The sequence below is a fragment of the Mobula hypostoma genome, chromosome 15 (genome assembly GCF_963921235.1).
Source record: "Mobula hypostoma chromosome 15, sMobHyp1.1, whole genome shotgun sequence".
Classification (NCBI taxonomy): domain Eukaryota; kingdom Metazoa; phylum Chordata; class Chondrichthyes; order Myliobatiformes; family Myliobatidae; genus Mobula; species Mobula hypostoma.
This window is the reverse complement of record NC_086111.1, coordinates 48,256,034-48,279,270: the sequence shown is the minus strand read 5'-3', so window position 1 is coordinate 48,279,270 and position 23,237 is coordinate 48,256,034. Positions and strand designations below refer to the sequence as shown.

At 43.0% G+C, this 23,237-nt stretch overlaps 1 protein-coding gene across 1 annotated transcript in view; it reads left to right on the top strand.

The window, feature by feature from the left end:
• The window catches only part of LOC134356821 (receptor-type tyrosine-protein phosphatase gamma-like), a 699,039-nt gene that overhangs the window by 300,312 nt on the left and 375,490 nt on the right, over positions 1 to 23,237 (top strand). Inside the window, exon 4 of the mRNA XM_063067988.1 lies at positions 4,390 to 4,538. Coding sequence (XP_062924058.1) covers positions 4,390 to 4,538 — 149 coding nt within the window. The remainder of the gene's footprint in view (positions 1 to 4,389; positions 4,539 to 23,237) is intronic.

The following is a 23,237-nucleotide window of genomic DNA, read 5'->3' as shown; positions in this document are numbered from 1 at the left end:
ATCCCACCCCACAATAACCTGCAATCTCTTAACTTCTTTGCATTGCTCTTAAATGCTTCCTGCGCAATGTTGAGGCTCGAAGTTTTTGTTCCAATGCTGAACTCAATGATATTCATCATTTAAGCAGTAATAGAATGTAACAATGCTATCAAATGCATTTATGATGTAATCCTCATGATCTGGACTGTTTGGAGTTAGCCTAAGATAAAATACTCACTCTTGTTTTGATGCTCCAGTCTCTTGTGGATGCTATCAGCATATTCCATCAAAATACATTGCACCTCGAAAGAAACATTTCCAACATTGTACATATGGATGTGTTTTTCATGAGATGGAAGGTAGTGCTGAGAATGGGTGGGGATAGAATGTTGTCATGAGGGACTGAAGGTAAACTAATTTACCTAAGAACAAAAATATGCCTAGGAGCTTAAAGAAGCAGAAATGAACATTGAATTTCCCAAGTATAGGTACTGTGACTACATGGAAATCAGTGGGTCACTTCAGGGAAAGAGAGAATAAGGCATAGCTACAAATACTGTTAAAGATGTACCAAACCAATTTTAAAGTAAAATTAAAATGACACATTGAGCAGACTACATATACACAAGAGTGTGCAGATAACATTTAGCAGGATGGAGCATTTCTCAGGAGAGACTGGAGTGACTAGATATGTTGGCACTTGCCCAGATGATGTCCTTGGCTATGTCCTTAGTTCCTGCACAGATCAGCTGTTGGGGGTATTTTCCAAGATAACATGCTTTATTGACTACTGGCTAGTGCTTCTGACATCCACCACCACAAAGTGCTTTGAGAGGCGCATTAACTCCAGCCTCCCAGACAACATCGACCTGCTGCAGTTTGTCTATAGCTGAAAAAGTTCTACGACAGACACTATCTCTTGGTCCTACACTCAGCTTTGGAGCATCTGGACGGTAAAGGCACCAATGTTAGACTATTGTTAATTGATTACAGCTCAGCTTTCAATACTATAATTCCAAGCAAACTCATCTCCAAGCTCCTAGACCTGGGACTCAGCATCTTCCTTTCTAATTGTTTCCTTCACTTCCTGACCAATAGACTGCAATCAGAAAGAATAGGTAACAATGTCTCTGCCATGATTATCCTCAACAGTGGTGCACAGCTGCATCCTCAATCTCCTACTCTACTTCCTGTACATTCACAACTGTGTGGCCAGATTCTACTTCATTCATGAGTTTGCAGATGATACCATGTCTCAAATAATGATTAGTCAGATTTCTGGAAGGAGATAGAGAGCTGAGTGATATGATATCATGACAAACATCTTACTTTCAAAGTCAGCAAAACAAAAGGCTTCGGGAAGAGAGCAGCACACATGCTCCTGTTGATATCGTCAGTGCTGAGGTTGGGAGGGTTGAGAGTTTCAAGATCCCATGAGTAAGCATCATCAATAACCTGTCCTGTTCCAAACACAGTGCCCCCACTTCCTCAGGAGGCAAAGACATTTAGCATTACCCTTTTAAGCATCACCAATATTTATTGCTGCACTACAGTCAGATCCAGAATCCTATCCAGATGCACCACTGCATGGTATGGCAACTGCTCGGCCCCTGACTGCAAGAAACTGCAGAGAATTGTGGCCTCATCTCAGCACATCAGGGAAACTGGCCGCCCCACCATGGAACACACACAAAATGCTGGTGGAACACAGGAGGCCAGGCAGCATCTATAGGAAGAGGTACAGTCGACGTTTCGGGCCGAGACCCTTCGTCAGGACCATGGACTCTTCCCCACCATAGACTCTGTCTATATGTCTCACTCTCTCTGTAAGGCAGCCAGTATAATCAAAGGCACCATTACCTTTGCCATTCTCACTTTTCCCCTCTACCACTGGACAGAATATACAAGACAAGTTTTCACTATACCTCAGTACATGAGACAATAACCCAATTTAATTCAGTGTTATCCTTGGAGGAGAAGTAGCTGAGGAAAGTCCTGACTGAGGTGTGCAAAATTATGAGAGGCATAAATAAGGTAGCTAGCAAGAAACATTTCCCCCAAAATTTCAGAGCATATATTGAAGGGAAAGAGAAGCGTTTTGAAGTAGGTCTGAGGAAGAATTTTTTTTATCCAGAAGATGTTTACAATCTGGAAAACACTTCCTGAGTGGCTGGTGGGGGCAGGGACTCTTAAAACATCTATTTAAGTATCTAGCTGCGCATTTAAATCACCAAGGCATAAAAGGTTATGGACAAAGTGCTGCTAAATGGGCTGAATGAAGATAAATACTTGATGATTGATATAGCCATCGCAGGCTGAAAAGCTTGACTGTGACCTAAAAGGCTGTATGAAGTGGCTTGAAAATAGTGACACCCATTTGGTAGGTAAAGAAAGAAAATCACAATGTTATCATTTGACCACACGCAGTTAAAGTCCCAGTTATAATCCCCTTTTGCCTATCACCTGTCCAGCTCTCAGTTCTATCCCTCCCCCTCCTGTCTTCTCCTATCATTTTGGATCTCCCCCTCCCCCTCCAACTTTCAAATCCCTTACTCACTCTTCCTTCAGTTAGTCCTGACGAAGGGTCTCGGCCCGAAACGTCGACTGCACCTCTTCCTACAGATGCTGCTTGGCCTGCTGCATTCACCAGCAACTTTGATGTATGTTGCTTGAATTTCCAGCATCTGCAGAATTCCTTTTGTTTGGGATTGATTTGAAAATAGTTTTTGATGGTTGGTGCATATTCAAAGACCAAGGCGTTTGTTTCCATTTTATATCCCTCCATGACTGTCTCTCTGTGACTCATGCTACAGCTAGTGTAGAGAATAAACCAATTAGTTTGGAGAAAGTAATGAAAAATCTTCCCCATCACAATGTGGAATTGGAGTATAGAACTGAAAGAATGCATCTTGGTCCAAATCTATGTGTTGATGGACTGAAACTTGTTACAGAGAAGAATGATGTTTTCATGAATTCCAAACATCATGGAAAGTTGCAAAGCCTTGTTATTTTCTGGGACTGATTTAATAATATTCTGGATCACAATGGCATCAGTATTATTGCACTAAATTGTTAACAAGTGCAAGAAATGTAATTAAACTGATGTGTAAAGGAATGATACACGAGTTTGAAATGCATTGCAGTGCTTCATGTTAATGGTATGAGCACTACTACCATTCATGTTCATGGGCTAGAAAAGGCTACATTTAATTTATGTAAATGTGGCTATTTTCATATTGAGAAAGAAACACAAGTAATTATTTTCAATGGGTTAAATTACACTTTCTGCCGAGTTGGATTATTTGAGAATTAACAATGACATCAAAAGAAATTACATACTGTCATTCAAACCAACATCTCAGCTGTAGCTTTACTGAAGTAAGATATCAAAATCAAGTTTTCCTGGTTGCTCTGTATATTTTTTGTAATTATTTAAGAAAGAGCTGCAGATCAGAAAATGATGAGAACTGAAGAAGAATGTTTAATTGGCTCTCCTGATTGCAAGATGCATTTTGAGAAATTTGATGTGCATGCTCAGCAACATTCTCCTAAGTTCAACAGTCTTCAGAACAAAACTATTATATTCAGTTGCAGCTTGTTAGGGAAAGGACTAGCTTTCAAGCAACAACTTTAGCTAACTCAAAGGATTATCAGCTAAATTAGTAAATTAATTTATTGTGCTATTGAAAAAAAGCAGGGCTCCCCTGGCTCTGGCTGACAGTACCCGGTATGGGCCCCTATCTAGGATTACAGATCCCACTGCCTTGTGGGTATCTTCAGGAGAAGAGAAAGCTAAGGAGTAAACCCTACACAAATCCGGAGTGGAGCCCCTAAGGCGGTTGGATGACGTATCATGTCACCTCCCGGCAACTCCTGCAGCCAAGCTGATGCCAAATGTACTGCTTTGCATTCCTTTGGACTACATCGGTGAATCCGAGAGGGGGATCTTGATGTCTGGGCAGCCCAGGATCTCCATACTTAATTCCCAGGTCTGCGCCCTAGAACGGGCGCATCCATTGTCTACTTAGACAGAGCCATGATGATTGAAAAAAGTGTGCAGCTATTTTAACATTCTGTTTAAAATCTAAATGTGGTTGTTAATTTTTATTTTGTTTACCCTTTCAGGATCTGGGCATGTCTAGGACTTACTGACCATTCCTAGTCACCTTTAAGAAGGGGAATGTAGTTCTCGAGCATAGTTGGGAGGAAATTCCACAGTTTCTCTGTAATATTAAATTGTAGTCTACCTTGGAAATAGCTGGTCACATCTAATTTGAAAACAGTTGATGAAGCATGCAAGATCACAGGAAGTTTTGCATAGTGAGGAGATGTGTGTGAGAGAGTTTTTTTAATGTTGTTTTGAGTTCAAGCCAATGTGTGTTAACATTTTATCATCCTGCTGTCTTTCAGTTGCTGTGTTGCTGAAGGATGATTATTTTGTTAGCGGAGCTGACCTTCCAACCAGACTTAAAGCAGAAAAACTGGAATTTCACTGGGGTCAGAATTGGAGTTCTCCAGGTTCAGAGCACAGCCTGAATGGAAGAAGATATCCTATTGAGGTGAGAAAAGTGAGAACTGGATGCAACAGAATTTCACCTGATTATAAATGTGTCCTTATGATTGAAGAGTTGATTTTTTGTGGATTAATTGGACCTGGATTTCAATCACAGAATCAGAATCAGGTTTATTACTACTGTCTTAAATGACATTTTTTTTTGTTTTGTGGCAGCAGTATGGTGCAAAAACATAAAATTACTATAAATTGCAAAATAAATATTGCAAAAGAAAAGGATTAATGGGTTTATGGGCCACTCAAAAATCTCACGACGGAGGGGAAGAAGCTGCTTTTGGGTTTGACGGGTAATAAAATCTCTTAAAGATGTTGCTATTAGCATGTTGCTTTTTGAGATAGCCACTGATGAGAAAGAAGAGCAACCCACAATTTCCAATGTAATTCATAAGACTGATTACAGTGCATAAAACACAACATGTATATGTAACTTACTGACTTGAGCCACTTGTTGGTGAGAAATAGTTGAAGGAAATATTAAAATTCAAAATAAACTTTCTTATCAGAGTACATATATATCACCGCATACGACCCTGAGTTTTTTTTTCTTCGGGCATACTTAGTAAATCTATAGAACAGTAACAGTAAACTGTAAACATCAGGAACTGTAAACTAACTGTGCAAATGGAGATATAAATAAATCGCAATAAATAACGAGCATGAAATAACAATATAACAGAGTCCTTAAATGAGTGTGTCTATCCCCTTTTGTTCAAGAACCTGATGGTTGAGTTGTAGTAACTGTTCTTGAACCTGGTGGTGTGAGTCCTGAGGCACTTGTACCTTCTACCTGATGGTAACAGTGAGAAAAGCATATTGCCTGGTTGGTGAGGACCTTTGATGATGGGTGCTGCTTTTTCTACAGCAACATTTTATGCAGATGTGCTCAATGGTTGGGAAGGTTTTACCCATAATGTATAAGCTGAATACACCACCTTTTGTAGGATTTTCCACTCAAAGGCATTGATGTTCCCAGACTGGGCCGTAATGCAGCCAGTCAGCACACTTTCCACCACTCATCTGTAGAAGTTTGTGAAGGTTTTCAATGACAGGCCAAACCTCCACAGACTCCTGAGGAAATAGAGGTGCTGCTTTGCTTTCTTTGCAATAATGTTTATATGACGGATCCAGGGCAAGCCCTCTGAGATAGTGACACCCAGGAATTTAAAGTTACTGACTCTCTCCATCTCAGGTTCTCTGATGATTACTGGCTCATAGACATCAGGTCTCCCTCTTCTGAAGTCTACAATCAGGTTATTTGTCTTATTGACAGAGAGAGAAAGAAGAAAAAAGAAAAAGATTAAGCTGTTTCACGGACAAAGTGGAAGAAGTCACCTGGGTCTGCAAAACCTCTGGTGCCATCTTTTCTGGCTCCTCCCACCTCCCACGTGGGAGTTACCAAGTGATATACCATCATGTTTTCCAGTAAACATCCTCAACAAACTCCATTATACATAATTTTTTTTTACAAGTTTCAGTAAAAAAGTGTGTTTACATCTATGTATTGAAACCACAAAACTATTTGGCTTAAAGATTGTTCCTGTGAAACTAAAAACTCATTCACTGTTGACTTTCTTAACTGATACACAGATGGGATCACATGGGGGGAAAAAAAAACAAAAAAATGCACTTTGAGGACCTGCTCTTATAAAATAGCTTTAGTTGAGCATATGCTAAATGTTATAAATATTGCTTTCTGAATTATATTTGCAATGAATTTTTTTTGTTCTAATAGTTGTTCCAGAATTGTAAATGTATTGGAATGATTGTCATTTTTGTTGAACATAGCGTAGTAGTCCCACCATGAACTCAGCATCCCCACACCCAATTCCGACTCTCTCTCTTCACTCAAGTAATTGCAAAGGCTTATATAGAATTGTGCAAAAGTTAAATTATGCCTCTTTTCAGCAAACTCACTGCATGTAGTTCCCATTATTGTTACTTTAGCTGTCCTGGGAATTTTGTTCATCAGCATTCTCCCTATCTTAGTGTGGTTCCCGATTCGTGCTTATCTTGAGAGACATGGAGGATTTAGAAACATAGAAAACCTACAGCACATACAGGCTCTTTGGCCCACAAAGCTGTGCCGAACATGGCCTTACCTTAGAAATTACCTAGGGTTACCCATAGCCCTCTATTTTTCTGAGCTCCATATACCTGTCCAGGAGTCTCTTAAAAGACCATATCATATCCACCTCTGCCACCGTCGCCGGCAAACCATTCCATGCACTCACCACTCACGCTCTTGCGTTAAAAAAAACTTTCCCCTGACATCTCCTCTGTACCTACTTCCAAGCACCTTAAAACTGTGCCCTCTCATGCTAGCCATTTCAGCCCAGGGAAAAAGGCTCTGACTGTCCACACAATCAATGCCTCTCATCATCTTATACATCTCTATCAGGTCACCTCTCATCCTCTGTTGCCCCAAGGAAAAATGGCGGAGTTCACTCAACCTATTGTCATAAGGCATGCTCCCCAATCCAGGCAACATCCTTGTAAATTTCTGCATCCTTTCTATGGTTTCCACATCCTTCCTGTAGTGATGTGACCAGAACTGAGCACAGTACTCCAAGTGGGGTCTGACCAGGGTCCTATATAGCTGCAACATTACCTCTCAGCTCCTAAACTCAATTCCATGATTGATGAAGGCCAATACACCGTATGCTTTCTTAACCACAGAGTCAACCTGCACAGCAGTTTTGAATGTCTTCTGGACTCGGACCTTAAGATCCCACTGATCCTCCACACTGCCAAGAGTCTTACCATTATTGAGCTGTTATTGGAAACATTATGATATCATAAAATACAATTTTCAATGAAGGGACTTAGATGACATTCCAGCCGTTAGCTTCTTACGACAATTCAAAACAACTCTGTTTTGTTTGGTAATAGAAGCAATCAGTATAAAATGATTAGTTTACCTGCAGTGTATCATCATTGTCAAGACAGGAGTAATTTGAGACCCACCATCAATTGTCCATTTTATTTCCCCAACTGTTACCATTCTACTTTTAAAATCTGAAATACAGTGGAAAGTATTTTAGAAGCATTGTTTTTAGAAACATAGAAAACCTACAGCACAATACGGGCCCTTCGGCCCACAAAGTTGTGCTGAACATGTCCCTACCTTAGAAATTACTAGGGTTACCCATAGCCCTCTATTTTTCTGAGCTCCATGTACCTATCTAAAAGTCTCTTAAAAGATCCTATCGTATCCGCCTCCACCACCGTTGCTGGCAGCCCATTCCACGCACTCACCACTCTCTGCGTAAAAAAACTTACTCGACATCTCCTCTGTACCTACTTCCAAACACCTTAAACCTGTGCTCTCTTGTGGCAGCCATTTCAGCCCTGGGAAAAAGCCTCTGACTATCCACATGATGAATGCCTCTCATCATCTTTTACACCTCTAACAGGTCACCTCTCATCCTCCGTCGCTCCAAGGAGAAAAGGATGAGTTCACTCAACCTATTCTCATAAGGCATGCTCCCCAATCCAGGCAATATCCTTGTAAATCTCCTCTACACCCTTTCTATGGTTTCCACTCTCCTCTGCACCCTTTCTATGGTATAATTTAAATGTTTTTACTTGCATTTAAAAAATTTGAATAAAGATTTAGCCTGTGATTATGCTCTAAGAAAATAATAAGTAACACAAAACCAAAACCTGGAAATCTGAAATGGAGGGGTAAATACTGAAAATGTTCAACAGGCCACACAGAAGGAAACAAATGCAACATTTCACATTGGTGACCATTTTTGTTGAACGCAAGAAATTAGATAACAGTTAAGCAATTTCAAAGGCAAAGTATAGAAGGGAGATAAGAGCAAAGAGGAGATCAATAATAGTCTAATGAGTTACAAATATAAAAGACAAAATGTGATGGGGATATGCTTTCTACTAAACCTTAATGCCAAAGTGTTAAGGCCAAGGACAGGATTTGTGATCCATGCATGAACACATATCTGACTACATTACTAACTTACTGATTCAAAAACAGAAATACTGGAAGAAGTCAGGTAGACAACCATATCTGAGGAAAGAGAAGTCAGTTAACATTTCATGTTCAGACCTCAGAGATTATTGTCCTCCCAATGACAGCTTGCCGTCCAGAGGTGAGCACATGTGATGAAATCCTTCACATTGATTCGTTCAGGCAAAGAGGATGAACCTCCAGTTTAGCTGTAGAGATTGTTATGAAATCTACTGATGATCAGGAACTTTCAGAATTATTCAAAACAAAGTAAAATCTTTAGATAATATAAAATAAATAACCTAAAACATTTAAATAATCAAATATATTTAAATTTATTTGACCAATTTAAAAGATTGTTATTAAATATGAATTGTTTTTCTTTATTTGAAGTAATGGCGAAACACTCCACATTCCATCTACATCCTGATGTAGGAAATTGTGTGATAATTTTCAAGATGAGGATTCAACCTTCAGAGCCCTTTTGGAGTCATAACCACAAGAAGCTGGCCCCTCCCACCCCCAACTTCAGATCCTAATGATCAAACAGTGATACATAAGATTATGACAATTTCCTTGGGACATTTTGCCAGTTCAGCAAATGAAATATTGCCATTTTCCAAATGCAATGCATATCATTACTTCATCAATTTGTTGTACAGGAGGCAAGTTGGGTTACTTTGCCTGCATATTTCTTGGCTCAGATCCAATATTTATATTTGTCACTCATAGCCATCCCTTTCCCAAGCATATGTGCTGTTGTTGCAGATGTCAAGCAGAGTCCTAATCTGAAGCTGCACCTCAGTCAAAGAAACAGAGAAGCTTTGATGGCCTGTCAGAAGTTTACAAAGTTACAGAGCCTTTTAAATACTTGTGGCATTTAGAAGTAGTTATAAACCACAAAATAAAAAAGTACATTTTTGTTAATATATTTAAAATTGAATAACCTAGCAATAAACATACTTTAAATGTAAAATGCCTTAAAACATCGTCAGATAGTAAGTTAAAATACCTTTAATAAAACTGTTAAACAGTGCACAGATGATTAAAAGATGAATCTACTTGTTTACTTTCCTCCTGGTAGCCATTGAGATCAATGGCGACACAGATTCTGTGTCGATGGTGGGAAATCCCAGGAAGATGAAGCTCTGCCACTAGCAATCTAGCAGAAGAGCAAAAATGTGCAACATCAACTAATATTCAGTATATTTGAGACTTCCATGTTTGCCTACATATGCATGGCTACCATGTACCTACTGGCATTTAAATAGATGAACACCAGTGGGTCTTTTTGGCCCACCATTAATCACCAGCAGTATCTGGGCCAACTCTTTTATTTTCTGTGCCTCTGTTAAAGGATCCCTTATTATCTTTGAATCATTTTCTCAACTTGTCCTCCTAGTTTCAAAGATTTATATGAATATGCTTAAGGTGTCTTAGTTCTTGCACCCAATTTACAGTTGTACCCTTTATATTATATGGCTTCTTGTATTCTGTCTACCAAATTATATTCATGTTTATTTCTCTTATTTAACCGTTATCTGCTACATATCTGTCAATTTCAATGTTTCAATGTCTTTTAAAGTTTCTTCCGCCTCTTAAAAAAGACCCTTTAAATACTTTAAATTTGTAGTTTTCATTTTTAACCCCAGCAATATGAAATAAATCTAAAAGCAAAGAAAAACTGCAGATTCTGAATGCCTGAAATAGAAGTAGAAAATAAGAGAGATGTTTAGCCAATCAGGTATCATTTGTGGAGACAGAAATAGTTAACCTGAAATATTAACTGTTTCTCTCCAAAACTGAAATCTGACCTGCTGAGTTCCCATTATATTGATAAATATTGCTTTTAGTTTTGAATTCTTGTTTCTTGGTTAAGCTGTAGGAAAAATAAATTAATTGGTATTCTTGATTTTATGTCAGACATCTGAATTAAACCAAAAAAATGGCAAATTGTATTGACCTGGTGCTTGCTTGTCACCAGTTATCTATAAGCAAGGATAGATGTAATTGTGTTTAGTATCAATAGTTTTACTGATCTTAGATAATAGTACCATGAAGACAATATTCTGTTCTTGAAACACGGCTTTTAAATGCTTGATGTTTGTTTCACCAATGAGATATATCTGTCAGAATATATACTGCAGTGATGTGGACACAGTTGGCATTCTTTTTCATCTGTTTATTTTCTATATTATTGTTAACTGCTTTCCTTTGACACTTTGATTGGCAGCAATGTGTTATGTTCCTTCTATTGGATACTCATCAGTACCTAACTCTGTTACCCATAGGGTAACAGAGCTTGTTTTTTGAGTTTCTTCAATTTGAGTAGATATAACAGTGAAAAATTGACAGAAAAATCAGTGCTGGCGGAAGCCTTGATTTGAGCAGCTTCTTCAATCCATCTAATATGTCAAACATTCCAGGAAAAATCAATTGAACGCAGCTTTGCACTTGTGTATTTAGCATCACCGAGAGTAACCTACAGCTTGATTTGACAGCCACTCTGATACCGCACTTCAAACATCTAATTTCCAGCCAAACTAAAACTTTGAATGTCTGAGAATTTTGAGCCACATTTTCCTTAAATGCTGAGGACAAGCAAATGCTGTTGTCTGTGAGATGTGAAAGCTGGCTTATATTGTCAGTTCTCAACTGCAGCCCCGAAGGTAAACCTGGCTAAAATCTCAGATCATCAAAGTGTGAATGCTATGAAATAATGACCATGAGACATAGAAGCAAAATTAGACCATTCAGTCCATCAAGTCTGATCCACCATTTGATCGTGCCTGATGTATTTTCCCTCTCAACCCCATTCTCCTGCATTCTCCCCATAACCTTTGACACCATTACTAATGAAAGTTCAAAGTAAATTTTAATAAAGGACATATATGTCACCATATACAACTCTGAGATTCTTTCTCTTGCAGGCAATCACAGTAAATACAAGAAATGCAATAGAATCAATGAAAGACAGCACCCACCAGGGCATTCAACAAGCTGTGCAAGTAGAAAAAGAAAGGGTTAAAAAGAAATAATAATAATAATAATAATAATAAATAAATAATAAATATCAAGAACATGAGATGAAGAGTCCAAGAAAGAGAGTCCAGTTCAGTGGGAATAGTTCAGATACGGGATGAATGAAGTTGAGTGAAGTTATCCCCTCTGGTTCAAGGAGCCTGTTGGTTGAGGGACATTTACTGTTCCTGAATCTGGTAGTACAGGTCCTGAGTGTTTTGTACCCTCTTCATGATGGCAGCAATGAGAAGAGAGCATGGCTTGGATGGTGGAGGTGCTTGACGATGGATGCTGCTTTCCCGCACCCCATGTAAATGTGCTCAATAGTGTAGAGACTTTACCCTTGATGGACTGGGCCATATCCACTGCCTTTTCTGGGAATTGGTGTTTCCATATTAGGCCACGATGCAACCAGACAGTATATTCTCCACCACACATATATAGAGGTTTGTCCAATTTTTAGGTGACATGCCAAATTTTCGCAAACTTGCAAAAAATAGAGACACTGCCAAGCTTTCTTCATAATGGTGCTTATGTGCTGGGCCCAGAACAGATCTTCTGAAATGATAACACTGAGCCCCTCCACCTCTGATCCCACAATGAGGACTAGCTGATGGACCTCCAGTTTCCTCCTCTTGATGTCAGTAATCAAGGATCTATCCACCTCTGTTTTAAATATACCCACTAATTTGGCCTCCACAGCCATCTGTGGCAATGAATTCCACAGATTCATCATCCCCTAATGAAAGAAATTCTTCCTCATCACTGTTAGGTCTTCAATAAGAAGTCAGAAGGTTTCAATAAGATCCTCTTGTGGCGACTCACTTTCTGGCACCCACGAACCGGCTCACGAAATAGCGCGCGCAGGCAGAGGGCCGGCAGCAAAAAGGGCGCCAGGCCATCTTCACCAGCAGGGGGAAAATCCCGCGCGCAGAAAGGGTCTGGGAATATGCATTCCCCACAGTAGTTCCGCCCAGGGAGGGCGGGAACGGGAAGGCTTTAAAGCGGGCCGCGAAGTTTGAATAAATCTCTTCCATCGCAACTCTAACTCACCAACTCCGTGTGGTTATTCTAACGCTGCGTGTAGCACATCGCTACAATTGGTGACCCCGACGGCCCAAACTATATTTGGACCAGAGATGACCGACGCTGCATCTGTTCACGCAGTTTCGTTAAAACTGCCAAGCTTCTGGACGCTGCGACCCCATTTATGGTCCGAACAAGCAGAAGCACAATTCCACATTCGGCAGATAACCTCGGAGTCCACTTGCTACTACTACGTGCTGAGCTCCCTCGACCAGGAGACTGCTGCACAAGTTGAGGAGTTTATACAGTCGCCCCCGGAGGACGGCAAATACACAGCATTCAAAGCCCTGCTCATAAGGACTTTCGGACTCTCACGGCGTGAACGAGCACGCCGCTTAATGCACCTGGATGGTTTGGGAGACAGGCCGCCGTCAGCATTAATGAACGAGATGATGGCCCTGACTGAAGGACACAAACCCTGCCTCATGTTTGAGCAGGCGTTCCTAGAGCAACTGCCCGAGGACATATGCCTGCTGCTGTCCGACGCAGATTTCAGCAACCCCCGGGAGGTGGCGGCCCGAGCAGATGTGCTGTGGAATGCCAGGAAAGAGAGAGGGGCATCCGTCGCACAGATCACCAAGCCGCGTGCCCAACGACAGACCAGACCAGGCCCGGCAGCAGAGCCTACAAAACCCGGTGACGGGAGTGAGGAGCCCAACGAACAATGGTGTTTCTACCACCAGCGGTGGGGCACGGAGGCCCACCGCTGCAGACCGCCCTGCAAATTCCCGGGAAACGCCAGGGCCAGCCGCCGCTGATGGCTACGGCGGCTGGCCATCAGGACAGCCTCCTGTACATCTGGGACAAGCAGTCGGGACACCGCTTTTTGGTCGATACCGGAGCGGAGATCAGCGTCTTACCACCAACGAGTTACGACACCCGCAACAGAGAACCGGGACCCACCCTGAGGGCCGCTAATGGCAGCACAATACGAACCTACGGCACCCGCACGGTGCGGCTACAGTTCAGCTCCAGCCGGTTCACGTGGGACTTCACACTGGCCGCCGTGGCCCAACCACTGCTGGGGGCAGATTTTCTACGAGCCCACAGCCTGCTGGTCGACTTGCAAGGGAAGCGATTAGTCCACGCCAAGACTTTTCAAACGTTCTCCCTGGGTGAAGCACAGTTGCCAGCCCCACACCTGGACTCCATCACGCTGTCCGACGATGAATTCACCAGGGTCCTGGCGGATTTCCCATCAGTACTGACACCGCAGTTCACGGCAGCCATGCCCAGACACGGAGTACAGCACCACATCCCGACCCAGGGACCACCCCTCCACGCCCGTGCTCGAAGGCTTCCCCCGGACAAGCTCCGACTGGCGAAGGAGGAGTTCAAGAAGATGGAGGAATTAGGGATCATACGACGGTCCGACAGCCCATGGGCCTCCCCCCTTCACATGGTGCCCAAGGCAACGGGGGGCTGGAGACCATGCGGTGACTACCGCAGACTGAACGAGGCTACAACACCAGACCGCTACCCTGTGCCGCACATTCAAGACTTCGCAGCAAACCTACACGGCGCAAGGATCTTTTCCAAGGTAGACCTCGTCCGGGGATACCATCAAATCCCTGTACATCCGGACGACATCCCCAAAACAGCACTTATCACCCCGTTCGGACTTTTCGAATTCCTCCGAATGCCGTTTGGTCTAAAGAATGCCGCATAGACTTTCCAGCGGCTAATGGACGCGGTGGGACGCGACCTGGACTTTGCATTCATCTATTTGGACGACATCCTCATAGCCAGCAGTAGTCGGCAGGAGCATCTGTCCCACCTCCGCCAGCTCTACTCCCACCTGAGTGAATTCGGCCTTACAATCAATCCAGCCAAATGCCAGTTCGGACTCGACACCATCGACTTCCTGGGCCACAGGATTACTAAAGACAGGGCAACCCCGCTGCCCGCCAAGGTAGACGCGGTCCGCCACTTCCCCCAACCCAACACAATCAAAGGCTTGCAGGAATTCGTGGGTATGGTGAATTTCTACCACCGTTTCCTCCCCTCAGCAGCCCGAACCATGCGCCCCTTGTTCACTCTAATGTCGGGTAAGGGCAAGGACATTACCTGGAACGAAGAGGCCGCAACCGCTTTCGTAAAAACCAAAGAAGCCTTGGCAAACACCACGATGCTAGTGCACCCCAGAACGGACGTTCCTACTGCTCTCACGGTGGACGCATCCAACACAGCAGTCGGTGGAGTGCTGGAACAACTCATCGAGGGTCGCTGGCAACCCCTGGCGTTCTTCAGCAAACACCTACGACCACCCGAACTCAAATACAGTGCTTTCGACCGGGAGCTATTGACACTATACCTGGCAATCCGGCATTTCAGGTACTTCTTAGAAGGTAGGCCCTTCACCGCGTTCACAGACCACAAACCGCTTACCTTTGCGTTCAATAAGGTGTCCGACCCCTGGTCGTCCCGCCAGCAGCGACATCTGTCCTACATCTCCGAGTACACGACGGACATCCAGCATGTCTCTGGAAAGAACAATGTCGTGGCAGACGCACTTTCCAGACCTACCATACAGGCCCTGTCCCAGGGGGTGGACTATGCAGCGCTGGCAGAGGCACAGCAGGCAGACGCTGAGATCCCCAGTTACAGGACTGCAGTCTCCGGTTTGCAGCTCCAAGACCTCCCCGTAGGCCCAGGTGAGAGGACCCTACTGTGTGACGTAGCTACCGGCCAACCCCACCCCGTCGTCCCAGCAGCCTGGCGCCGGCGGGTGTTCGAATCCATTCACAACTTAGCGCACCCCTCCATCAGGACAACTGTCCGGCTGGTCTCCAACAGGTTCGTGTGGCATGGACTTCGTAAACAGGTCAGTGAATGGGCCAAAACGTGTATGCAGTGCCAAACGGCCAAGGTGCAGCGGCACACCAAGGCTCCACCGCAGCGGTTCGAACCCACCCGCCGGAGGTTCGACCACATCCATGTGGATATCGTGGGGCCCCTGCCAGTGTCACGAGGAGCGCGGTACCTCCTAACTATGATAGACCGGTTCACCAGATGGCCAGAGGCAGTCCCGCTCAGCGACACCACCTCCGAATCCTGCGCCCGAGCATTGATCGCAACCTGGGTAGCACGCTTTGGGGTACCGGCCCACATTACCTCCGACAGGGGCGCCCAGTTCACCTCCAGCCTGTGGTCGGCTATGGCCAGACTTTTAGGAACACAGCTACACCACACAACTGCCTACCACCTACAGTCGAACGGACTAGTGGAGCGCTTCCACCGTCACCTGAAATCGGCTCTCATGGCCCGCCTGGAGGGGCCTAACTGGGTGGACGAACTTCCCTGGGTCCTGCTCGGAATCCGCACGGCACCCAAAGAGGATCTACACACCTCGTCGGCCGAGTTGGTGTACGGCGCGCCCCTGGTCGTCCCAGGAGAGTTCATACCAGCCCCAAGGGGGCAAGAGGAAGAACCCACAGCAGTCCTGGACAGACTACGGGAGAGGCTCGGTAACCTGGCCCCCATACCCACTTCACAGCACGGACAGAGCCCGACCTGCGTACCCAAAGACCTGCAGAACTGTAAGTTTCTTTTTGTACGACGGGGCGGACACCGGGCACCGCTACAGCGGCCCTACGAGGGGCCGTTTAAGGTGATCAGGAACAACGGGTCCACGTTCGTGCTGGACATTGGGGGGAGAGAGGAGGTTTTCACGGTGGACCGACTCAAACTGGCCCATGTGGACTTGGCGCAACCGGTCCAGGCTCAGGCACCGCGGCGCAGGGGCAGACCTCCCAAACAGAGGCCGATCCAGACTGTGGACATTGGGGGAGGTATCGCCGGTTCTGGGGGCGGGGTTATGTGGCGACCCACTTTCTGGCACCCACGAACCGGCTCACGAAACAGCGCGCGCAGGCAGAGGGCTGGCAGCAAAAAGGGCGCCAGGCCATCTTCACCAGCAGGGGAAAATCCCGCGCGCAGAAAGGGTCTGGGAATATGCATTCCCCACAGTAGTCCCGCCCAGGGAGGGCGGGAACGGGAAGGCTTTAAAGCGGGCCGCGAAGTTTGAATAAATCTCTTTCATCGCAACTCTAACTCACCGACTCTGTGTGGTTATTCTAACGCTGTGTGTAGCACATCGCTACACTCTCTCATTTTTCTAAACTCTACTGAGGACAGGCCCTGAGCCATCACACACTTCATGTATGTTAACCCTTTCATTCCCATGATCGTTCTTGTGAGCTTCCTTTGGGCCATCTACAATGCCAGCATATCCTTTCATAGATATGGGACTTAAAATTGCACACGATACTCCAAATGTGGTCTGACCGATGCCTCATGAAGCCTCAGCAGTATATCCTTACTTTTATATTCTAGTCTGTTTAAAATGGATGCTAAGATTTCATTTGCTTTCCTTACTATTGTAAGTCCAGATTTGATCAGGGAACTTCAGGTAAAAAGAAAACCCATAGGAGGCAGTGATCATAATATGACAGAATTCACCCTACGGATAGAAAGGAAGGATTCAAGGTCCGTTGCATCAGAATTACAGATGCATGAGAGAGGAGCTGGCCAAAGTTTATTGGAAGGGAACACTAGCAGAGATGACAGCAGAATAGCAATGGCTGGTGTTTCTGGGGCAATTCGGAAGAGCAGAGTAGATGCATCCCAAAGGTGAAGTAGTATTGTAAAGGGAAGATGAAGCAACTGTGGCTGACAAGGGAAGTCAAAGACAGCATAAAATCAAAACAAAGGGCACATAATAGAGGAAAAATTACTGGAAAGTTAGAAGATTGGGAAGATTTTAAAAACCAACAGAGGGCAAGTAAAACAACCATAAGGAGAGAAATGATGAAATACGAAGATAATCTAACCAATAATATAAAGAGGATACCAAAGGTTTTTTTTCAGATACATAAATAGTAAAAGAGAGATGAGAGTGGATACTGGACCACTTGAAAATGATGCTGGGGAGGTAGTAACGGAGGATAAAGAAATAACAGACAAACTTAAGTACTTTGCATTAGTTTTCACTATGCAGTCAGCCAGAAGTTCAAGAGTGTCAGGAGCCAGAAGTGAATGTAATTGTTGTTACTAAGAAGATGGTACTTGGAAAACTTAAAGTTCTGAAGGAGGATAAATCACCTGGGCCACATGGAATACACCCCAGGGTTCTGAAAGGAGTAGCTCAAAAGATTATGAAGGCTTTAATAATAATTTTTCAAGAATCACTAGATTCTGGAATGGTTCCAGAGGACTAAAATTGCAAATCTCACTCCACTTTTTAAGAATGGAGGGAGGGAGGGAGGCAGAAAAAGTTATAGGCCTGTTAGCCTAACTTCAGTGGTTGTCAAGATGTTTGTGTTCGTTATTAAGGTTGAAGTTCTCCTCAGTGCTGACAGGAAGATGTTTTCAAAATTCTGCGATTTATCTGATTGTTGGACTGTAGTTTATATTGATCTTCAGTTTTCTGTGTTTTCTTTTTTGTTGCCGATTGGCAGGTGGGTGGTATGTTACTTTTTGTGTGAGGGAGGAGTTTGGAATTGGGGTCTGATGTTCTTGTTGGTGTTTTTCTGTGTGGATGATCTGTTAGTTTCTGTGTGTGAGGCAGTTGGGGGTTTGATGATGTCAGTGTTCTTTTTTGTGAGGGAGGGGGTTGGAAGTTTGATGTTACTGCTTTTTTCTGTGAGGGAGAGAGCTGGGTTTGGGATTTTTGATGTTCTTCCTGCTGTTATCTGGGTAGGCGATCTGTTAGTTTTTTGTGTGAAGAAGGGGGTGGGGGTTTGGGGTTTGTGAGTTTTGTTTCTTTTCCTTTTTCATGTGTGGGGGGTTGATGTCTTTTCTTTCAACAACTCCCATTGCTTCTGTATTTCATGGCTATCTGGAGAAGATTAAAATCAGAGTTGTATTGTACATGCATAATTTGACAATAAAATGAACCTTTGAAGTTTTGGGGTACTCGAGGGACATGATAAAGTCGGTCAAAGTCAGCGTGGTCTCCTTAAGAAATCTTGCCTCACAAATCTGTTGGAATTCTTTGAGGAAATAACAGGCAGGATAGGCAAAGGAGAGTCAGTGGCTGTTGTTTACTTGGATTTTCAGAAGGCCTTTAGCAAAGTACTTGCTTAACAAGCTGAGAGCCTATGGTATTACAGGAAAGATACATGCACGGATAGAAGGTTAGCTGACTGGCAGTAGGAAAACAGTAGGAATAAAGGGGGCCTATTATGATTAGCTGCTGGCGACTCTGACATGATGAAATGGCGATGCAGACTCGATTGACCAAGTGGCCTAATTGTACTCCAATGTCTTATTGTCTTAACCTTTAGGGAATTCTATACTTGGACTACCAATATCATTTGCATCTCTGATTTCTGAATTCGCTGTCCATTTAGAAACAGCTTTACCAGACATATAATGTTGGTAAATTTCTTTTACCAAAATGCTTGACCATACACTTCACTGCCCTATATTCCATCTGCCACTTGCCCATTTTCCTAATCTGTTTAAGTCCTTCTGCAGATTCCCTATTTCCTCAAACTTGGCCGCAAAGCCATCAATTCCATCATCCAGATCTTAATCGTATAATATGAAAAGTAGCAGACTCAACACAGATCCCTACAAACACAAGTCACCAGCAGCCAACCAGAAAAGAACCTTTTATTCCCATTCTTTGCCTCCTGCAGGTCAGCCAATCTTCTGTCCATCCTCATATCTTTCCTACGTCACCATAGGCTCTTATCTTAATTAGCAGGTTTGTGTGCAGTACATTATCAAAAACCTTCTGAAAATCCAGCTAAGCAACATTCTCTGACCCTCCTTTCTCTATTCTGCCTGTTACTTCCTCAAAGATTGCCAACAGATTTGTCAGATAAGACTTCTTAAAGAAACCATGCTGACTTCTGCCTATTTTATCATGTGCCTCCAAGTATTTTGGAATCTCATCTTTCATGATGGACTCTAATATCTTGTCAAGCACTGAAGACATGCTAACTGACCTACCCTTTGCCGCCTTCTCTTCTTAAAGAATGAAGTGACATTGTAGTTTTTCCAGCCCTTGGAACCATTCAAGAATCTAGTGATTTTTTGAACGATCACAACTTAATTTCTTCACATGCTTTTCAGTTATATCTTTGAAAACTCTGGAGTGTAGTCCATCTGGTCCAGGTGACTTATCTACCTACAGACCTTCTAGCTTCCCAAGCACCTTCTCCTTTGTAATAGCAAATTGCACTGGCTTCTGCCACCTAACACCAAATTTCTTGCTTTCTGCTGACGTCTTTCAGAGAGAAGACTGACACAAAATACTTATTCAGCTTGTCTTCCATTTCTTTTGTACTTGCCTTCTGTTGGTTTCTAAAAAGCTTCCCATTATTTTCTGCTATATTATATGCCTTCTCTTTTGCTTTTATGCTGTCTTGACTTCTTTTGTCAGCTATATTTGTCACATCCTCCCTTTAGAATGCTGCTTCTTCTTTGGCATGATCCAAGCCTACGTATTCCAAACTACTCCCTGAAAGTTCAGCTATTGCTGTTCTGCTGTCATCTCTGCTAGTGTCTCCTTCCAATCAACTTTGGCTAGCTCCTCCCTCATGCCTCCGTTATTCCCCTTGCTGCACTGTCATACTGATACATCTGATTTCAACTTTTTCCTCTCAAACTGCAGGATAAGTTCTGTCATATTACGATCACTGCCTCTAAGGGTTCTTTTACCCTAAACTCCAAAATCTAATCTGGTTCATTACACAATAGCCAATCCAGAATTGCCTAATCCCTGGTGGACCCCCCACCCCAACAAGCTGATCTAAAAAGCCAGCTCCTAGGCATTCTACAAATTCCTACTCTTAGGATCCAGCACCAACCTGAGTTTCCAATCTATCTACAGATTGAAGTTCCCCATGACAATTGTAACATTGCCCTTTTTATATGCTTTTCTATCAACATGGTAACTTCTACCCCACATCCTGGGTACTGTTTGGAGGTCTCTCAAAGTCTTTTTACCCTTGCATTTCTTTAACTCTACCTACAATGATTCTACATCTTCTGACCATAATCTACTTTTTTCTAAGGATTTGATTTAATTTTTTACCCACAGAGCCACTCCACCCCTCTGCCCACCTCCTTGTTCTTTCGATAAGATATGTATCTGTGTGTATTAATCTCCTGGCTGTAACCTTCTTTCAGCCATGATTCTGTGAACCCAGTGTTATATGTACCCATTTCTAACTGCGCTACAAGATTATCTATCTTATTCTGTATACTTCATGCATTCAAAAATAATAGCTTTAGTCCTGTATTTATCAAACTTTTCAGTTCTTCCCCCATGTTACTGGAAGTTAAATTCTTACCCGGGTAACCTCTCATGCGCTCTGCTTTCTTTTTTACATTATGCATACTTTTCCAATCCGTTGAACCTACCCACCTACTATTTAGTTTAAAGCCCTATCCACTGTCCCAGCTATGTGATTCACCAGGATTCTTGACCCAGCGTGGTTCAAGTAGAACCTGTCCCATCAAAACAGCCCTCTTTCCTTCCCCAGTACTGGTGCCAATGTCCCACAAATTCAAGCCCACATTGTCCACACAAATCTTTGACCCACACATTTAGCTCTCTTATTAACCCTGTGCCAATTTGCATACGGCACAGGTAACAATCCAGGGATTATTACTTTTTTGGTTCTGTGTTTTAATTTAGTCCCTAGCTGTTCTAATTCCTTCTACAGAACCTTTTCTTTCTACGTTGGTGGTTCCCACATGGACCATGGCAACTGAATCTTTTGCTTCCCACTCCAAATTCCCCTGCAGGTTAGGTGTGATGCCCTGAACCTTGCAACAGGCGGAGACTCACAATGCTTGCGACAGAGAATTGTGTCTGTTTCTCTTGCTGAACAGCTCAGTGAACCATGGTGCCACGGATCAGTTGCTCATCCTTTCTACAGCCCCACTCTCATCTTCAAAGGGAACAACAATCTTAGACCTAGTGGACAAGCTCAGAGGTTCCTCCAGCACTACTGCTTGGATCTCCCTAAATGCCTCACTCGCAGTCACATCCTCTCTTATCCCTGGCCACAGACCAAATTTAAATTAGTTAATCTACTGGCTGTGATTGGCTCCTGAAACGTAGTGTTCAGGTAGCAACCCCCTTCCTGATTTGTCACAGTGTTTTGAAGCTCAAATTCCAGGTCATCAACTTTGAGCCTGACTTCTGAAAGCAGCCAACATTTGCTGCAGATATGGTCACCAGGACCCACAGTGGGGTCCACCAGCTCCCACATCATGCAGCTACAGCATAATGCCTGACCTTGCGCCCTACTTTATTTAATTAGTCGTAATTTGGTATCTTCATAACTGTTATATGTATTTTTTTAAAACCTTAACTTGTTCTTATCTGCTACTTACCTGTGTATGGCCTATGGAAACATAGCCTCTAGGAAAGGTGAGCAACACACACGAGATGCTGGAGGAACTCAGCAGGCCAGGCAGCATCTATGGAAAGAAGTACAGTCGACATCTCAAGCCAAAACGCTCTGGCAGGATGCTACCTTGGCTTGCTGAGTTCCTCCAGCATTTTGTGTGTGTTCTTAGATTTCCAACATCTGCAGATTTTCTTTAGTTTGTGATTTGATTTCCAGGAAAGGTCTTGAGTTCTATAAAACAAATGTTAGCAGAACAATGATACACTGTTCATACATTGTAAACTTATGTCCATTTATTGATCAAATTTTGTTCTCGCACTATCTTCGTAAGAAATCTCTTAATTACAATTTGCTGAGTATGTCTAGAATCACACCTAAGTAGGTGACTGCCTGAGAAATGTATTTTACAGTTACAGTACATTGAGAAGCACTTGTCCTCATTTTCTTTGCATTTTTTCCATGAACATTGGGATTAATTCCTCAAGCAACTTGATTTGCTTGAGTCACATCTTTTAAATTGCTCACTGTTCTTCATCTTGGCAACAGAAGTACAGTCGAGAACATTTAAGTCAAATGTCCATCCTTACACTGAATGTGAGGCTGCTAAATAGTCCATTGTTATTCCAGAAATGTTCTAACTTTCCAGAAGTATAACAATATTGTTGCCTGTAGTTAAATTTACTGATACAGTAATAGCATATGTTGCACCTGTGAATTCAATTACAATACATTTTTCCTGTGAACAAGGCAATAATTATCATCAAGACTTGTATTTAGGTATCATCTTTCACATCAAATTCAAAACAACCAAAGTGCTTTACAGCCAAATGAGGTACTACTGAAGTTGTTGCCATTGTTGTAATGTTGCAAATGTAGAAGCTAATTTCATAATGGAAGCTGCAACTTGGCTCATTTACTGTGAGCAGATTTTGCTTTAGGTCTCGGTATAAGAAAAAATATGGCCGGAGCTTGAGGAATTGGCCTGCAAGATTGGGGTTTTCATGAAGAAATCAAGTTTAATTTTTAGTCTACTTTATGCTGGTTATTATGACTTATAAATCTAAGGATACAATTTTCATGATTCTTAATAAAGTTTATGTACGTTATGATTTATTGCATGTTTTAAAATGTTCAATATGGGGCAGAGATATATTTCTGTGGAGAAATAAGTGCCACATGAAATTTGAACTCCAAACCCAGTTTATAATGAAAAATAAGTTTACACACAGAATCA